The 15385-nt window shown below is 48.0% G+C and overlaps 1 protein-coding gene across 1 annotated transcript in view; it reads right to left on the bottom strand.

Annotated features, from left to right (window-relative positions):
* Positions 1-3027: 3027 nt before the first annotated feature.
* dnm3a (dynamin 3a) overlaps positions 3028-15385 on the bottom strand; it is a 486179-nt gene continuing 473821 nt past the window's right edge. The window contains 1 exon segment of the mRNA XM_070887379.1: positions 3028-3620. Within this exon segment, the coding sequence (XP_070743480.1) occupies positions 3508-3620 (113 nt within the window). The 3' untranslated portion in view covers positions 3028-3507.

Here is a 15385-nt window from a genome sequence, read left to right as displayed (position 1 = left end):
CCATTCGGCCCTTCAAGCCTGCACCATCATTGAATTGGCTAATCATTCACCTCAGTACTCCTTTCCTGCTTTCTCTCCATACCCCTTGATCCCTTTAGTCGTAAGGGCCATATCTAACTCCCTCTTGAATATATCCAATGAACTGGCATCAACAACTCTCTGCAGTAGGGAATTCCACAGGTTAACAGCTCTCTGAGTGAAGAAGTTTCTCCTCATCTCAGTCCTAAATGGCTTACCCCTTATCTTTAGACTGTGTCCCCTGGTTCTGGACTTCCCCAACATCGGGAATATTCTTCCTGCATCTAACCTGTCCAGTCCCGTCAGAATTTTATATGTTTCTATGAGATCCCCTCTCATCCTTCTAAACTCCAGTGTATAAAGGTCCAGTCGATCCAGTCTCTCCACATATGTCAGTCCTGCCATCCCGGGAATCAGTCTGGTGAACCTTCGCTGCACTCCCTCAATAGCAAGAACATCCTTCCTCAGATTAGAAGACCAAAAACTGAACATAATATTCCAGGTGAGGCCTCACCAAGGCCCTGTACAACTGCAGTAAGACCTCCCTGCTCCTATACTCAAATCCCCTAGCTATGAAGGCCAACATACCATTTGCCTTCTTCACCACCTGCTGTACCTGCATGCCAATTTTCAATGACTGATGTACCATGACACCCAGGTCTCGTTGCACCTCCTCTTTTCCTAATCTGCCGCCATTCAGATAATATTCTGCCTTCGTGTTTTTGCCCCCAAAGTGGATAACCTCACATTTATCCACATTATACTGCATCTGCCATGCATTTGCCCACTCACCTAACCTGTCCAAGTCACCCTGCAGCCTCCTAGCGTCCTCCTCACAGCTCACACCACCACCCAGCTCAGTGTCATCTGCAAACTTGGAGATAGTACACTCAATTCCTTCATCTGAATCATTAATGTATATTGTAAACAGCTGGGGTCCCAGCACTGAGCCCTGCGGCACCCCACTAGTCACTGCCTGCCATTCTGAAAAGGACCCATTTATCCCGACTCTCTGCTTCCTGTCTGCCAACCAGTTCTCTATCCACGTCAGTACATTACCCCCAATACCATGTGCTTTAATTTTGCACACCAATCTCTTGTGTGGGACCTTGTCAAATCCTTTTGAAAGTCCAAATACACCACATCCACTGGTTCTCCCTTGTCCACTCCATTAGTTACATCCTCAAAAAATTCTAGAAGATTTGTCAAGCATGATTTCCCTTTCATAAATCCATGCTGACTTGGACTGATACTGTCACTGCTTTCCAAATGCGCTGCTATTTCATCCTTAATAATTGATTCCAACATTTTTCCCACTACTGATGTCAGGCTAACCGGTCTATAATTACCCGTTTTCTGTCTTCCTCCTTTTTTAAAAAGTGGTGTTACATTTGCTACCCTCCAGTCCATAGGAACTGATCCAGAGCCAATAGAAAATGATCACCAATGCATCCATTATTTCTTGGGCCACTTCCTTAAGTACTCTGGGATGCAGACTATCAGGCCCCGGGAATTTATCAGCCTTCAATTCCATCAATTTCCCTAACACAATTTCACGCCTAATAAGGATTTCCTTCAGTTCCTCCTTCTCACGAGACCCTCGGTCCCCTAATATTTCCGGAAGGTTATTTGTGTCTTCCTTCGTGAAAACAGAACCAAAGTATTTGTTCAACTGGTCTGCCATTTCTTTGTTCCCCGTTATAAATTCACCTGAATCTGACTGCAAGGAACCTACGTTTGTCTTCACTAATCTTTTTCTCTTCACATATCTATAGAAGTTTTTGCAGTCAGTTTTTATGTTCCCAGCAAACTTCCTCTCATACTCTATTTTCTCCCTCCTAATTAAACCCTTTGTCCTCCTCTGCTGAATTCTAATTTTTCCCAGTCCTCAGGTTTGCTGCTTTTTCTGGCCAGTTTATATGCCTCTTCCTTGGATTTAACACTACCCTTAATTTCCCTTGTTAGTCACGGTTGAGCCACCTTCCCCGTTTTATTTTTACTCCAGACAGGAATGTACAATTGTTGAAGTTCATCCATGTGATTTTTAAATGTTTGCCACTGCCTATCCACCGTCAACCCTTTAAGTATCATTTGCCAGTCTATTCTAGCCAATTCACGTCTCATACCATCGAAGTTACCTTTCCTTAAATTCAGGACCCTAGTCTCTGAATTAACTGTGTCACTCTCCGTCTTAATAAAGAATTCTGCAATATTATGGTCACTCTTCCCCAAGGGGCCTCGCACATCAAGATTACTAATTAGTCCTTTCTCATTACACATTACCCAGTCTAGGATGGCCAGCCCTCTAGTTGGTTCCTCGACATATTGGTCTTGAAAACCATCCCGAATACACTCCAGGAAATCCTCCTCCACCGTATTGCTACCAGTTTGGTTAGCCCAATCTATATTTAGATTAAAGTCGCCCATGATAACTGCTGTACTTTTATTGCACGCATCCCTAATTTCTTGTTCGATGCTATCCCCAACCTCACTACTACTGTTTGGTGGTCTGTACACAACTCCCACTAGCGTTTTCTGCCCTTTGGTATTCCGCAGCTCCATCCATACAGATTCCACATCATCCAAGCTAGTGTCCTTCCTTACTATTGCATTAATTTCCTCTTTAACCAGCAACGCTACCCCACCGCCTTTTCCTTTCTGTCTATCCTTCCTGAATGTTGAATACCCCTGGATGTTGAGTTCCCAGCCTTGATCACCCTGGAGCCATTTCTCCATGATGCCAATTATATCATATTCATTAATTGCTGCCTGTGTAGTTAATTCGTCCACCTTATTCCAAATACACCTCGCATTGAGGCACAGAGCCTTCAGGCTTGTCTTTGTAACGTACTTTGCCCCTTTAGAATTTTGTTGTAATGTGGCCCTTATTGATTTTTGCCTTGGGTTTCTCTGCCCTCCACTTTTACTTTTCTTCATTCTATCCTTTGCTTCTGCCCCCAGTCTCCCTGCATAGGTTCCCATCCCACTGCCATATTAGTTTAACCCCTCCCCAACAGCAATAACAAACACTCCCCCTAGGACATTGGTTCCAGTCCTGCCCAGGTGCAGACCGTCCAGTTTGTACTGGTCCCATCTCCCCCAGAACCGGTTCCAATGTCCCAAGAATTTGAATCCCACTTCTGCACCACTTCTTAAGCCACGTATTCATCTGAGCTATCCTGCGATTCCTACTCTGACTAGCATGTGGCACTGGTAGCAATCCAACCATGGCAAAGTTAAATGGCTCACAATAATTGCATCAATGACTCCTCCAAAAGCCTGGATCATGAAGTGGTGGCTATCTCTATATTTAAATGTCTTCATACAAGGTCCATCATTTAGATAATGGCAGTGCTGTGAGAGAGTTCCACAGGTGAGGAAAGCAGGCTGTGAAGCTTCTCCGTCACTCTATTGCAAAACATTTACTACATGTTGCCGCTGAATTCATGTTTCGCTCATTTCTTCATCCTTCAGAGAGCAGATGGAGGTCTAGAGAAGGGTATCTGGTTTCTCTCTCACATAAACATCATAAGACAAATAGCTGAGCAGCTGCTCATGGAATCTCAGCCCTCGGCTTGGATTGGGCCTGCAATTGAAGGCTCCTGAAAAATTAAAATTCAACAACTTTAATAAAATGCTGGCAATGCTTAAAATTCTTGCTCAGTGTGTGTAACAGTCAAAGGGCTAGACTTTCCTCTTCATTTTCAGCGGTTTTCTCGGCGGTGCAGCTCTTTTTTGGCAGAAAACAACTCGGCGAAAGTTTCCACTTCATTTTTTAAAGAGTTCCACCGACATTTTCAAAATATCGCTGGGGAGCGAACCGCCCACGTGTACCGCCGAGAAAACCAGCACCGCCCGAGTTTGGGCTCACCGGTAACCTGTAGGTAAGATTGAAAAAAACGCCCACGAAAAGCTGCCGGAGCTGGGCGGTAGGTAAGTACCCTGCAAAGAAAGCTGAGTTAAAGGTTTTTTTATAAGTATTTTTAAATTCTTCCACGACGATTAAGTTAAAAAGGGTCTTGAGAATGTTTTCTAAGTTTTTATTATTTGTTTCATTGAAAAAATATTTTTTGAGTCCCCCCCCCAGGCCCTACCACAGCCTTGGTCTAAATTTTGAGCACTTACCGCCCATTCTGGTTAAGAACCGCCCATTTTGCCAAGGATCGAGTTTAACCGCCGAGAATCTACGTTTAAGATCCATTTTGTAATGTTTGTAACCTTCACATAACTGTAACCTTTATGTAACAACACTGTACACTGTACACTGAGAAATGCACACCTTGACCACAGGGGGTGAACTTGTGGGAGACACTCCTCACCTGGTCATCCAGGTATATAAAGGGAGGTCCCACTCAGGGTCATCACTTCTTGATCCTGTGAATAAAGGTACAGGTCACAGAGTGACCAGTATGTGCCTCGTGTTGACTTGCTGTAGTGTGTAAATACACAACATTTGGCGACGAAAAATGGGAATCAACGACTCAAGGGAATGGCCACCAGTAGCACAGAGGAACGGTACTGTGTTGGTGAGGACTGGGACGATTTCGTTGAGAGGCTCCAGCAGAGCTTTGTCACGAAGGACTGGCTGGGAGAGGCAGCGGCTGACAAGCGAAGGGCGCATCTACTGACCAGCTGTGGACCCAAGACGTACGCGCTGATGAAAGACCTGCTCGCACCCGAGAAGCCGGCGGACAAGACTTTCGAGGAGCTCAGCAAACTGATCAGTGAGCACCTCAAACCGGCGAGTAGTATACACATGGCCCGATTCTATACACACCGACGTCGGGAAGGGCAGAGCATACTGGACTTCGTCGCGGACCTTTGGCGCTTGGCCAGCCTCTGTAAGTTCACAGACGCCTGCAGGGGGGAGATGTTACGGGAATTCTTCATTGGTCATGCCGGGATTTTTAGGAAGCTAATTGAGACCAAGGACTTGACCTTGGAAGCAGTGGCGTTGATGGCTCAAACCTTCATGGCGGGGGAGAAGGAAACCAAGATCATATACGCGCGCAACTCTGCTCCCAACGTGGCGATGGAGCAGGGAGTTAATATGGTAAACGCGACTCAGAACCCCGCAGTCAGGCACGGGCAACTCGACACCAACAGGCAGTAACAGACACTAGGGTGGATCCTCAACAGAGACAATGGCAGGTTGAACGGACATTTACACCATCACAAGGGACAATACGTCCCAGGATGGGACCATTGACACCCACAAACAGAGTGCTCAAGGGTAATCAAAGAGACAATCAGAGAGGAATGCCTGGTAACAGCTCTTTTGTTCACAACAATCTCAGCTCATGCTGGAGGTGTGGGGACAAACATGCTGCAAAGACCTTCTGGTTTCAACAATTCATCTGTAGAAATTGCAACTTGAGTGGACATTTAGCCAGGATGTGCAGGAAGCTCGCAGCGAGGCTGGTTTACGAAGTAGATGAACCACAAGAGGGGTCTGCAAGGCAGGGGTATGCCTGGAACACAGCAATGAACGCTTGAAGTTCAGCGGGTCCAGGTGGCAAACATCCACAGCTCATACACAAAGACGCCACCTATGATGATGAGAGTACTGTTAAACGGCATCCTGGTACGCATGGAGCTGGACACAGGAGCCAGCCAGTCACTTATGAGTGTCCAACAATTCAAGAAACTGTGGCCACTCAGAGCTAGCAGACCCAAACTAGAACACATTGACACACAATTACGGACGTACACCAAATAAATCATCCCAGTGCTAGGCAGTGCAATGTTGGTGGTCACAAATAATGGATCTCAGAACCAGCTACCACTCTGGATTGTCCCGGGAAATGCTCCTGCGCTTTTGGGGAGGAGCTGGCTCGCCGAGATGAACTGGAAATGGGGGGATGTGCATGCCATTTCACCTGTGGAGCGAAGTTCATGCTCACAGATCCTACAAAAGTTTGAGTCATTATTTCAACCTGGCGTCGGGACTTTCAAAGGCACCAAAGTAAGGATACGCATCACCCCGGACGCCACACCAGTGCACCACAAAGCCAGAGCTGTGCCATATGTGATGCGGGAGAAAATTGAGAGTGAGTTGGACAGGTTGCTAAGAGAGGGCATAATTTCGCCAGTTGAATTCAGCGACTGGGCAAGCCCCATTGTCCCTGTTCTAAAAACGAATGGCTCGGTCAGGATCTGTGGCGACTACAAGGCCACCATCAACCGAGTGTCCCTTCAGGACCAATACCCGCTTCTGAGAGCAGAGGATCTCTTTGCCACGCTGGCAGGCGGCAAGCTGTTCAAGATGGACCTCACTTCGGCCTACATGACCCAGGAACTGGCCGAAGAATCCAAGCTACTGACACCATCACCACGCACAAGGGGCTGTTTGTCTACAACAGGTGTCTGTTTGGCATTCGTTCAGCAGCCGCTATCTTCCAGAGGAACATGGAAAGCCTGCTCAAATCCATCCCCGGAACAATCGTATTTCAGGACGACATCCTTATCACGGGTCGAGACACCGAGGAACACCTCCACAACCTGGAGGAGGTGCTATGCTGACTGGACCAGGTAGGCTTGCGACTAAAGAAGTCCAAGTGTGTGTTTTTGGCCCCAGAGGTCGAGTTTTTGGGCAGGAGGCTTGCCGCAGACGGGATCCGGCCTGTAAGAGAAAAATTTGGCATTAGGGGCACCAGTGGGACAAGGGTTAAAGTGCTGGTTCCTGCACTGACCCATAAGGAGGTAAATGCCTTTCTTCTTGGTCTTGTACATTCCAGTACCAAGGCTCCAGAAGGTACTGTTATGGGTTGGGATACCAGATAGTATTCCAAAAAGAAATGTCAATATGAGAGAACCTAAACAGACCGCTGATAAGGCCTTGTGAAGAGGCCCGAGATAGACTTCATGGCACCAAAGGAAATGTATAACAAATTCCAACCTAATGATACCATTCTGGGTACGGTCTAAGATGGTCACGAGATCACGGCCTGTCAATCTGAGCTCACGGCCTGTCAATCAAAAGAAGTACCGATAAGATAGTCCAATTGGAGAAGTAGCACTGATAAGGTAGTCCAATTAGAAATCTAGGGAGGTCTTGCCCGGGAATGGAGGGGTTTTTGAAATGTATAAAAGTTGTATGATTGTGCTGTTCGGGGAGCATTTCCACTCACAGGCGGCTGTGATGAGAGGTGTTCCCGGACGTTCGTAATAAAAGATCGTTATACTTTGCCATCCGTCTCTGTCTGCTAACTTCGAGAATTGCTACATGGGCTGGGGCGAGCGTCGACCCTCTATATCAGTGGGCTCACTCATGGGAAAAGAAGCCTTCCCGTTGTCCCCTTTACATTTGGCGCTGCGAGCAGGGTATGGACTTCCCGAACGGAACAATGACCCAGTTGTTAGGGTGAGTATGTTTTAATTTACCACCTTCAAGTTAGAGCTGTGGCATTGTAAACCACAAGGGAAGGATATCCATACAAAGAACCATCTGTAGTGAGCCCCGGAGGGACGGAGACGGAGGACAAGGACGATCTAGGGGTGGAAGGGGGTCAAAGGTATATGCTAAGACGCGCGCATATAGGCAGTGCGAGGGTGCGATGCAAGGGAAGATATAGGGGAAGGTCTATTGACCCGAAGCGGTACGAGCGCACGGTGCAGGGACGAGAGAGTGAGGACATAGAGACAACATCCCCGCAGTGACGGGACATATTGACCCAAAGCGTGGCAGTACGAGTGTACGGCGCCAAGGGAAGACATATAGATATAAATAACGTCCTGCATACCTAACACGAATTAAAGGGAGTGCCCAAGACCCTCATAGCCCCAAAGAAGATGGGTAACTCGGCAAGTAAAAGGACAAATGGAGCTGGTGAGGGAATGGGAACCCAGGCCATTAAACAAGGGAAGAAGGGAGAGTGTAACCGAGGACCCGAGGGGTCTCTATTCGAGTTACTAAGTAACAAATACGCAACCTTAATGGAAGGAATGAAACGGAGAGGGTGGCAGCCCACGGATGCCCCTGATAGGCAGAAAAAATTGTGGGATAGTCCGACCAAAAACAAGGTTAGAATGGCTCAGGCAATTATCCTCACCTGCTACCGGGAACTAGTAATGGAAATAGATACCCATGTTGAGCTGATTCAGAGATTAAACACGAAAATAGCAACCTTAGAAAGGGCTGTAAAGGAGAACGGTAAGCCCCTACAGTGTGCATCAGCAATACCCAACCCAAAGGCAGCCCCGATATCAGCTCCAATGTATCCCTCCCTGGAGAAAATACCGGTAGGAGAGCCTCCAGATGATGGAACGCAGAGAGAGCCCCCGGCATATAATGAATACATACAGGCAGCTCCCGTACGCACGACTACCGCCCCTGCACACGGGCAGCAACGCGCTCACGTCACTATACAAGAAGTTCCCCTCACCCCGCATGAGAGACAGACACTACTAAAGGATCTACCCACACCCAAACCCAATAGCAGAAATACAGACTTCTGGCAAAAGGTTGAGGAAATGTTCGATGCACATAACTTAATCTTAGGTGACATACACAGTTTGGTAAAGGCCAAAACCGGTAGTGTAAATTGGCAGAGGGCTACCCTAGGCGTGCAACTTGGCGACTGGATGGCGATAGGGAACCGGACCAAGCCACAGCGGTTACTAGACCTAAAACACGGGATGGATGAATGTTGGGGACCTATAAGAACTAACTGGAGCAGAATATTAAAGATAACCCAGAAGCCAAACGAAACTGTAGGAGAGTATGGGGAGCTCGAGTACAAGGACCACTCCGGTGCTAATGACCCCGAGAAAGATGACGAGGCATTCCTAGAAATGTTTAAGGATGGGCTGGGGGAGGCGCATCAAAAAATAATTAAACTAGGATTCAAGATAGGGGATGACTATGATGAGATCTTAGAGTGGGTACAGAATGTAGAGGAGCTAAAGGCCGAGCAGAAGGAGAAAGTGTCTAAGATAGTGGCGGCAGCACTAGCAACAGAAGGAAAGGAAGGGGATGGGGACCTCCACGCTGCCCCCTTGACGTGTTACACATGCCATCAGGACGGACATTTTAGCAGAGAATGCCCGCAAAAGGAGGCTGGGAAAGGGACGTACAGACCCAGGTGCCATGACTGCAATAAACTGGGACACATAGCAAGAAGATATCGGGCTCCGGGAGGTGGGGAGGCAGGAAAGGGTCCCCAGCAAACTGGGAAACAAACCCCCCAAACCGGGAAACAAACAGGGACGCCCATTACCCGTGAGGAACTCTTGGAGATCCTCCAGCAAAAAACATTGCCCCCGCCGGAGCCACCCTCTAATGAAGAGCTCCTCAACCTGCTCAAACTGGCCAGTGGTGGCCGCTAGGGGTTACCGGCCCCTGAAGGAAGGTTGGAACGACCAACGTTAGATCCCCGTATGTTTATTAATGCAGTGTTAGGGGGCCGGCAGTGCAACATGCTAGTAGACACGGGAGCGTCGGTATCCATAACCAACCTAGACCTCCCCCTTACCCAGACCACGGTCAATATCCAAGGGATAGGAGGGGGATTCAAAAAAGCAACATTGAGTGAAGTAGTACCTCTAGAGATACAGGGCATAATGATACCCACCCAATTCTGGTGCTGCCCTAACCCAGAAGGCATCATACTAGGGATAGACACTTTGAGGGAAGTAGGGGCACTTATAGACCCCCAGCGTAATCGGATTATATGGGGAGAAAAACATCAGACCGAACAGAAGTTCGATTGTCCGGGGCATCCGCAGCAGCGAGTAGCAAGGATAGTCCCAATACAGCCCGAATGGGAAACGAAGGGCGTGTGGGGCAGTGTCTGCCGACTATACCCGACGCAGTGTGCACCGCACAAACAAGATTGTGGGCTGGCCCGGATGAACCCGGTCAATATTCCCGGGCCAGAGCATAAGGCCCATAAACAATACCCTTTAAAACCCGAGGCTGATGCAGCAGTCCACCAAATAGTACAAGAGCTAGAAGCGCAAGGGGTGGTGAAGCAAAGTAACAGCCACCACTAATTCACCGGTGTGGCCTGTGAAGAAACCCGACGGGACCTATAGGTTCACCATTGATTATACCGACCTGAACAAAGTCACCCCAAGGGAATACCTGATTGTGGCGAGCCCTTCTACTGTGTTCAACGGCCTGAACCCAGAACATAAAATCTTCACGGTACTTGACATAGCAAACGGGTTCTGGGCCATACCTTTAGAGGAAGAGTCACAGAAGAAGTTTGCCTTCACTATAAAGGGGAGACAATATACGTGGACCAGGGTGCCCCAGGGGTTTCACAATAGCCCGGGAATATTTCACCTGGCATTGTCAGGGATCTTGGAACCCCTGGACGAAGGGGAAGGAAGCACTGTACTACAGTACGTGGACGATATTCTTATTGCCTCAGGTACTGAGGTGCAACACCTAGTGGCCTTAACTACAGTATTAGGGACCTTACAGCGCTCGGGTTGAAGGCTAACCCTAGGAAAGCCCGGGTCGGAAGAAGGGAGGTTACATATTTGGGATACATAGTATCCCATGGAATAAACAGATGCCCACCGATAGGAAGGAGGTTATTAGAACTATGCCTAGACCAGGGACAGTGAGAGGGGTCCGACAGATATTGGGATTATTTAATTATTGCCGGAACTTTATCCCAGAATATGCAGAAATGGCCCAGCCGATACAGGATCTAGTGAAAGGAGGTAAACCCTCCCAGGAGCCTGTAGACTGGGGCCGCCCCCAGGAGGCGGCATTCATACAGCTTAAACACGCCCTTATGAGTGCACCCGCCTTGGGGTTGCCGGATCAGAATAGGCCCTTCCACCTGTATATGTACAATAGTGAGACCCACTACAATGCAGTGGTAACCCAGGAACACGGGGATAGACAAAGACCTGTCGCATACTACTCCACGAAACAAGGAGCAGTGGCCGCGGGCCTATCTCGATGTGTCGCAGCCCTTGATTGTGCGGCATGGGCCGTGAGGGCTAGCGAGCCTATCATAATGACCGGGCAAATTATCCTGCATACACCGCATACCCTTGTGGAGTTGCTTAACACCGGGAGGCTAAGGACGATATCCGACGCACGACGCGCCAATTGGGAAGCAATGCTTTTGCCCCCAAATGGCGCCTTGACTATCATAAAGGATAGCGGGAATAATCCCGCAGGCTGGATAGTCACCGAAGGCAAAGAACACCAGTGTGACCCCACGGGAAGTGAGGGGGAAGGAAGCCAGATTAGGGAAACCCCACTTGAAAGGACAGACATGGATCTTTATGTGGATGGATCCCATCGATATGTAAACGGAATCCCCCGGACAGGGTGGGCAGTCGTGGATAGCAATGGGCAAGTCAGGGGAAAGGGTGCTCTAGAGGGAAATCTATCGGCTCAGGAATTGGTAGCCCTCACCAAAGCATTGAAACTAGCAGCAGGAAAAAGGGTCAACATATACACTGATAGCCGGTACACCTTCGGAGTGGTGCACGATTACATGACTGCTTGGAAGAGGTGGGGATATGTGACTTCGGGAGGGGGACCCATTAGGCATGAAGAGATAGTCAAGGGATTGGTAGAAGCTTCCCTCCTCCCTCAGGAATGTGCAGTAATAAAAATTAAAGCGCACTCGAAAATCACAGACAGGCACCAGCAGGGAAATGCCTGGGCAGACGAAGCTGCCAGACAGGCAGCTGAAGTAGATATGACCAGTAACACCCCGATTGGCTCATGTACCACCCAAACAGAAGAAATAAACATACTCAAGGTACAGGGAGAATCCACCCCGCAAGAAATAGAAGGGTGGGAACAGAACGGAGCAAGAAAGGGGACGGATGGAGTATGGAGGAGAAATGACAACATGGTGGCCCTGGAATGTCTCCGACAGAATCGATTGGGTCTCTACCATGGGTACACCCACACTGGTAGGACCAGCATGATAAACTCCATGTCACGATGTTGGTGGTGGGAAGGAATGGGGAAAGATGTAGAAAACTATTGTAGGAGGTGTATAACCTGCGCAAAACACAACCCGGGAAACAAGATAAAGGTCCGGCTGGGACACCAACTTCGCCCAAAGGGACCCTGGGAAGCCCTACAAATAGATTTTACTGGGCCACTGCCCAGCCAGAGGGAAAAAATGTACTGCCTGGTAATAATAGATCAATTTACAAAGTGGGTAGAAGCCTTTGCTACTAGGAATTGCACCGCCGATACAGTGGCTAAAATTCTGGCTGGGGAAATATTACCCAGGTGGGGAATGCCACTGCAGTTGGACTCAGATCAAGGTACGCATTTTACGGGGAAAATCATGAAACGAGCCTGTGCCCTGCTAGGGATTAAACAAAAATTCCACATCCCGTACCATCCGGAATCTTCCGAATTGGTAGAGCGGATGAATAGGACCCTAAAAACTGCATTAGCCAAGGCAATCGAGGAAACCGGGAAGGGGTGGGTGGAGTTACTTCCACAAATCCTAATGAAATTAAGAGCTACCCTGAGCCGAACTACCGGACTGACCCCCTTTGAGCTAATGACAGGAAGAGCTATGAGATTGCCAGAAGTATTAGTATCTGGGAGTGAGGACGTAGGACCTTACAAAGACAAGATACGGAGGTTCGTCATGGAGCTATGTAAACAGCTACATGGATTACGAGTGCAAGCTAGGGACCAACAAATCATTAAAGATTTAGAAAGGGATACGAAGGAACAAAGGGTTCAGGTACCCCCCATAGGGAGCCAGGTCATGGTGAGGTTGAATCCCGAAAAACCCGGATTCTCACCAAAATGGACCGGACCCCACCAAGTGATCATGATCAGCGATACATGCGCTTGCATAGATATGGGGGGTAGTGGTCGATGGAAGCACTGGACCCAGTTGAAACGATTTGGATCTTAACCGACCGATGGACACCGGAAACGTTGTATTTTACAGGATCCTATTCCTCCTTGGAGCCGGGACGTCCTCCGACGAAGAAAGCTACAGACCCCAAGGCCTATACTATGAGACATCTGAAACCATTAACTATGATTCGGAGCCTTAGTGGTGGTAGCCGGTACAACAGTAGATTTAAATTGTAGCATCAGACTAACGGGCATAACTCAACTCAATACGGATCTTAATCGACATTGGGGGTGGACCAATAACAGTAGTAGTAAACGAGACCGCAGTGTGCTTCGTGCTAGAGAAGAAACGGGGAAGTTGCACTTATAGGGAGGGGGCACAAATAAGGTGCACACCTGTATTTTCCCAATTCTCAGGGAGCCCTCAACCAGGGGATACCAGTTGGAGAATATGCCCGGCCTCCCCGTGTGTGGTTACAGATCAGTGGTGTTGGGACATTCGGGTCCAGAATAGATCCACCACCGTTGCTCCAACAACCACTCTGGGAACAACAACTCTTTATAGTACCACCACACATCCCCCTCCCACATGCCCGTCCATAAAGACGGGAGTCACAGGGAGACTAGTAATAAAGGAATCTAAGAAGAGGATACATTTTGGGGTGCGGCAACAGCTACTTACGGTGGTCCTAAACCTCACGGATATCATCCTTCCTAGCTTCTGTGGGAATGAGACTATAAGTTTGGACCAGAATCTGACTCAGCGAATTCTTGAAGGCCCGGAATCCACAACCATGAGATTCAATATCAGAAAGGGGATAGAACGAGGTCGAATAAAAAGGGATATACTGGAAATGCTGGGCACGGGTTACGCTGCGGGCCTTGCAACAGTGAATACCATAGACCTGTATGCAATAGACGACAGGGTCAATACCTTGACGCAAATCTTAAGGGGTTTATTGGGGAGGAACATAAATAACCAAGCCCTGCAAGCGCGGTTGGGAGATGGCGTGGAAGGGGAACTGTTACAGGTGGCCCATACATTACAGAAACATGCCAAGACAATAAATTTGATCCACGCAATGGGGAACGATATAAGTAAATGATTAAAAGCTGAGATAGTTTGCTCCGGGTATGGGGCCTGGATATTAAGTGAGGTACAACATAATTTGGAGCAACTCCAGAATGGAGACATACCAGATTGGATCCCGAACAGCATACTTAACAATTGGACTCTAGATAAAAAAATGAATAACACATGCGAGGTACGAAGGAATAGTCACGCATGGGTGCCAAAATTCAGATGTATTACTGGACGGGTGAATATGATCAGATTTGTGTTGTCCATACCACAGTATGATGTAATAAAGGGAGACCCCTTATACCAGATCGATAATATCGGTGAAGTGAGAAACCAAACTCGGTTACGTTACCATCAGCCTGCCAGATGGGTGATTAAAGTTAACAATAGTACCAAAGGCATTGGCATAACCAACTGCTATAAAAATAACCAAGTGGTTTTATGTCGAGGTACGCCACGAATGACGAATAATGATTGTGGATTCCACCAGATAAATGGATGTATGCTGAGTATCACTCCTCTTGAACACGATCTTGAGACCATCGCTGTCCCGCAAGGAAACAGAGAGCGGTGCGTGAGCACGGGGACAGCCAACCTAACGATTAAGACCAGGGGAGGAGTCACCCCCTGTGTCCTCATTAGTCCTAACTTCTGTTTCAGACCCAAGGGAGAAATAGACATAAACGGATATCACATACATCCCGAGATAACGGAAATCATCCATGGAACAGTCACGGATACCCTCTGAGAGGGGTACAAGGAAGCGGTATGGGAACCGCAAGGCAAACAGATACTGGAATTAAATGAGGAACAATTACGTTTGGTGCAAGGAATCCAGAATCAAAGACGACAGTATATTCGGCTGATGGAAGAAATAGACAACTTATAGAGAGACACTAACGCAATGCTGGCTGATCAGCCCTGGTACTCAAAGCTGTGGGACATTGGACTTAATATTCAAATTCACCCATGGATAAGAATAATATCTCATGTACTTGTAGTAATACAGGGCCTGGTTCTGATGCTCATGATGGGATTAACATGTGCACGAATTAACTAGGCCAAACGACACAGTAGAGCACGTGCTATGATTAAGGCCATAAGGGATGAAAATTTAAGCAGTCCTACAGGAAGGACTTAGCTTATATAACTCTGCGGGAAAGGTCTCAGGAGATCCCGAAGCTTGGGAGATGGCCACCCAGGTCAACGGACCCATCTGGAACTTGCCTACAGGGAGATAGTTATCGGGAAATATGACCAGCTTGGCGTATAGTCAAGGGCCAAAAGGGGGGAAATGTAAGAGAAAAATTTGGCATTGGGGCACCAGCGGGACAATGGTTAAAGTGCTGGTTCCTGCACTGACCCATAAGGAGGTAAAAGGCCTTTCTTCTTGGCCTTGTACATTCCAGTACCAAGGCTCCAGAAGGTACTGTTATGGGTTGGGATACCAGATAGTATTCCAACAAGAAAAGTCA

This window comes from Pristiophorus japonicus, chromosome 8 (genome assembly GCF_044704955.1).
Source record: "Pristiophorus japonicus isolate sPriJap1 chromosome 8, sPriJap1.hap1, whole genome shotgun sequence".
NCBI lineage: Eukaryota > Metazoa > Chordata > Chondrichthyes > Pristiophoridae > Pristiophorus > Pristiophorus japonicus.
The sequence above is the reverse complement of the archived record's forward strand: the minus strand, read 5'-3'. Positions and strand labels throughout refer to the sequence as shown.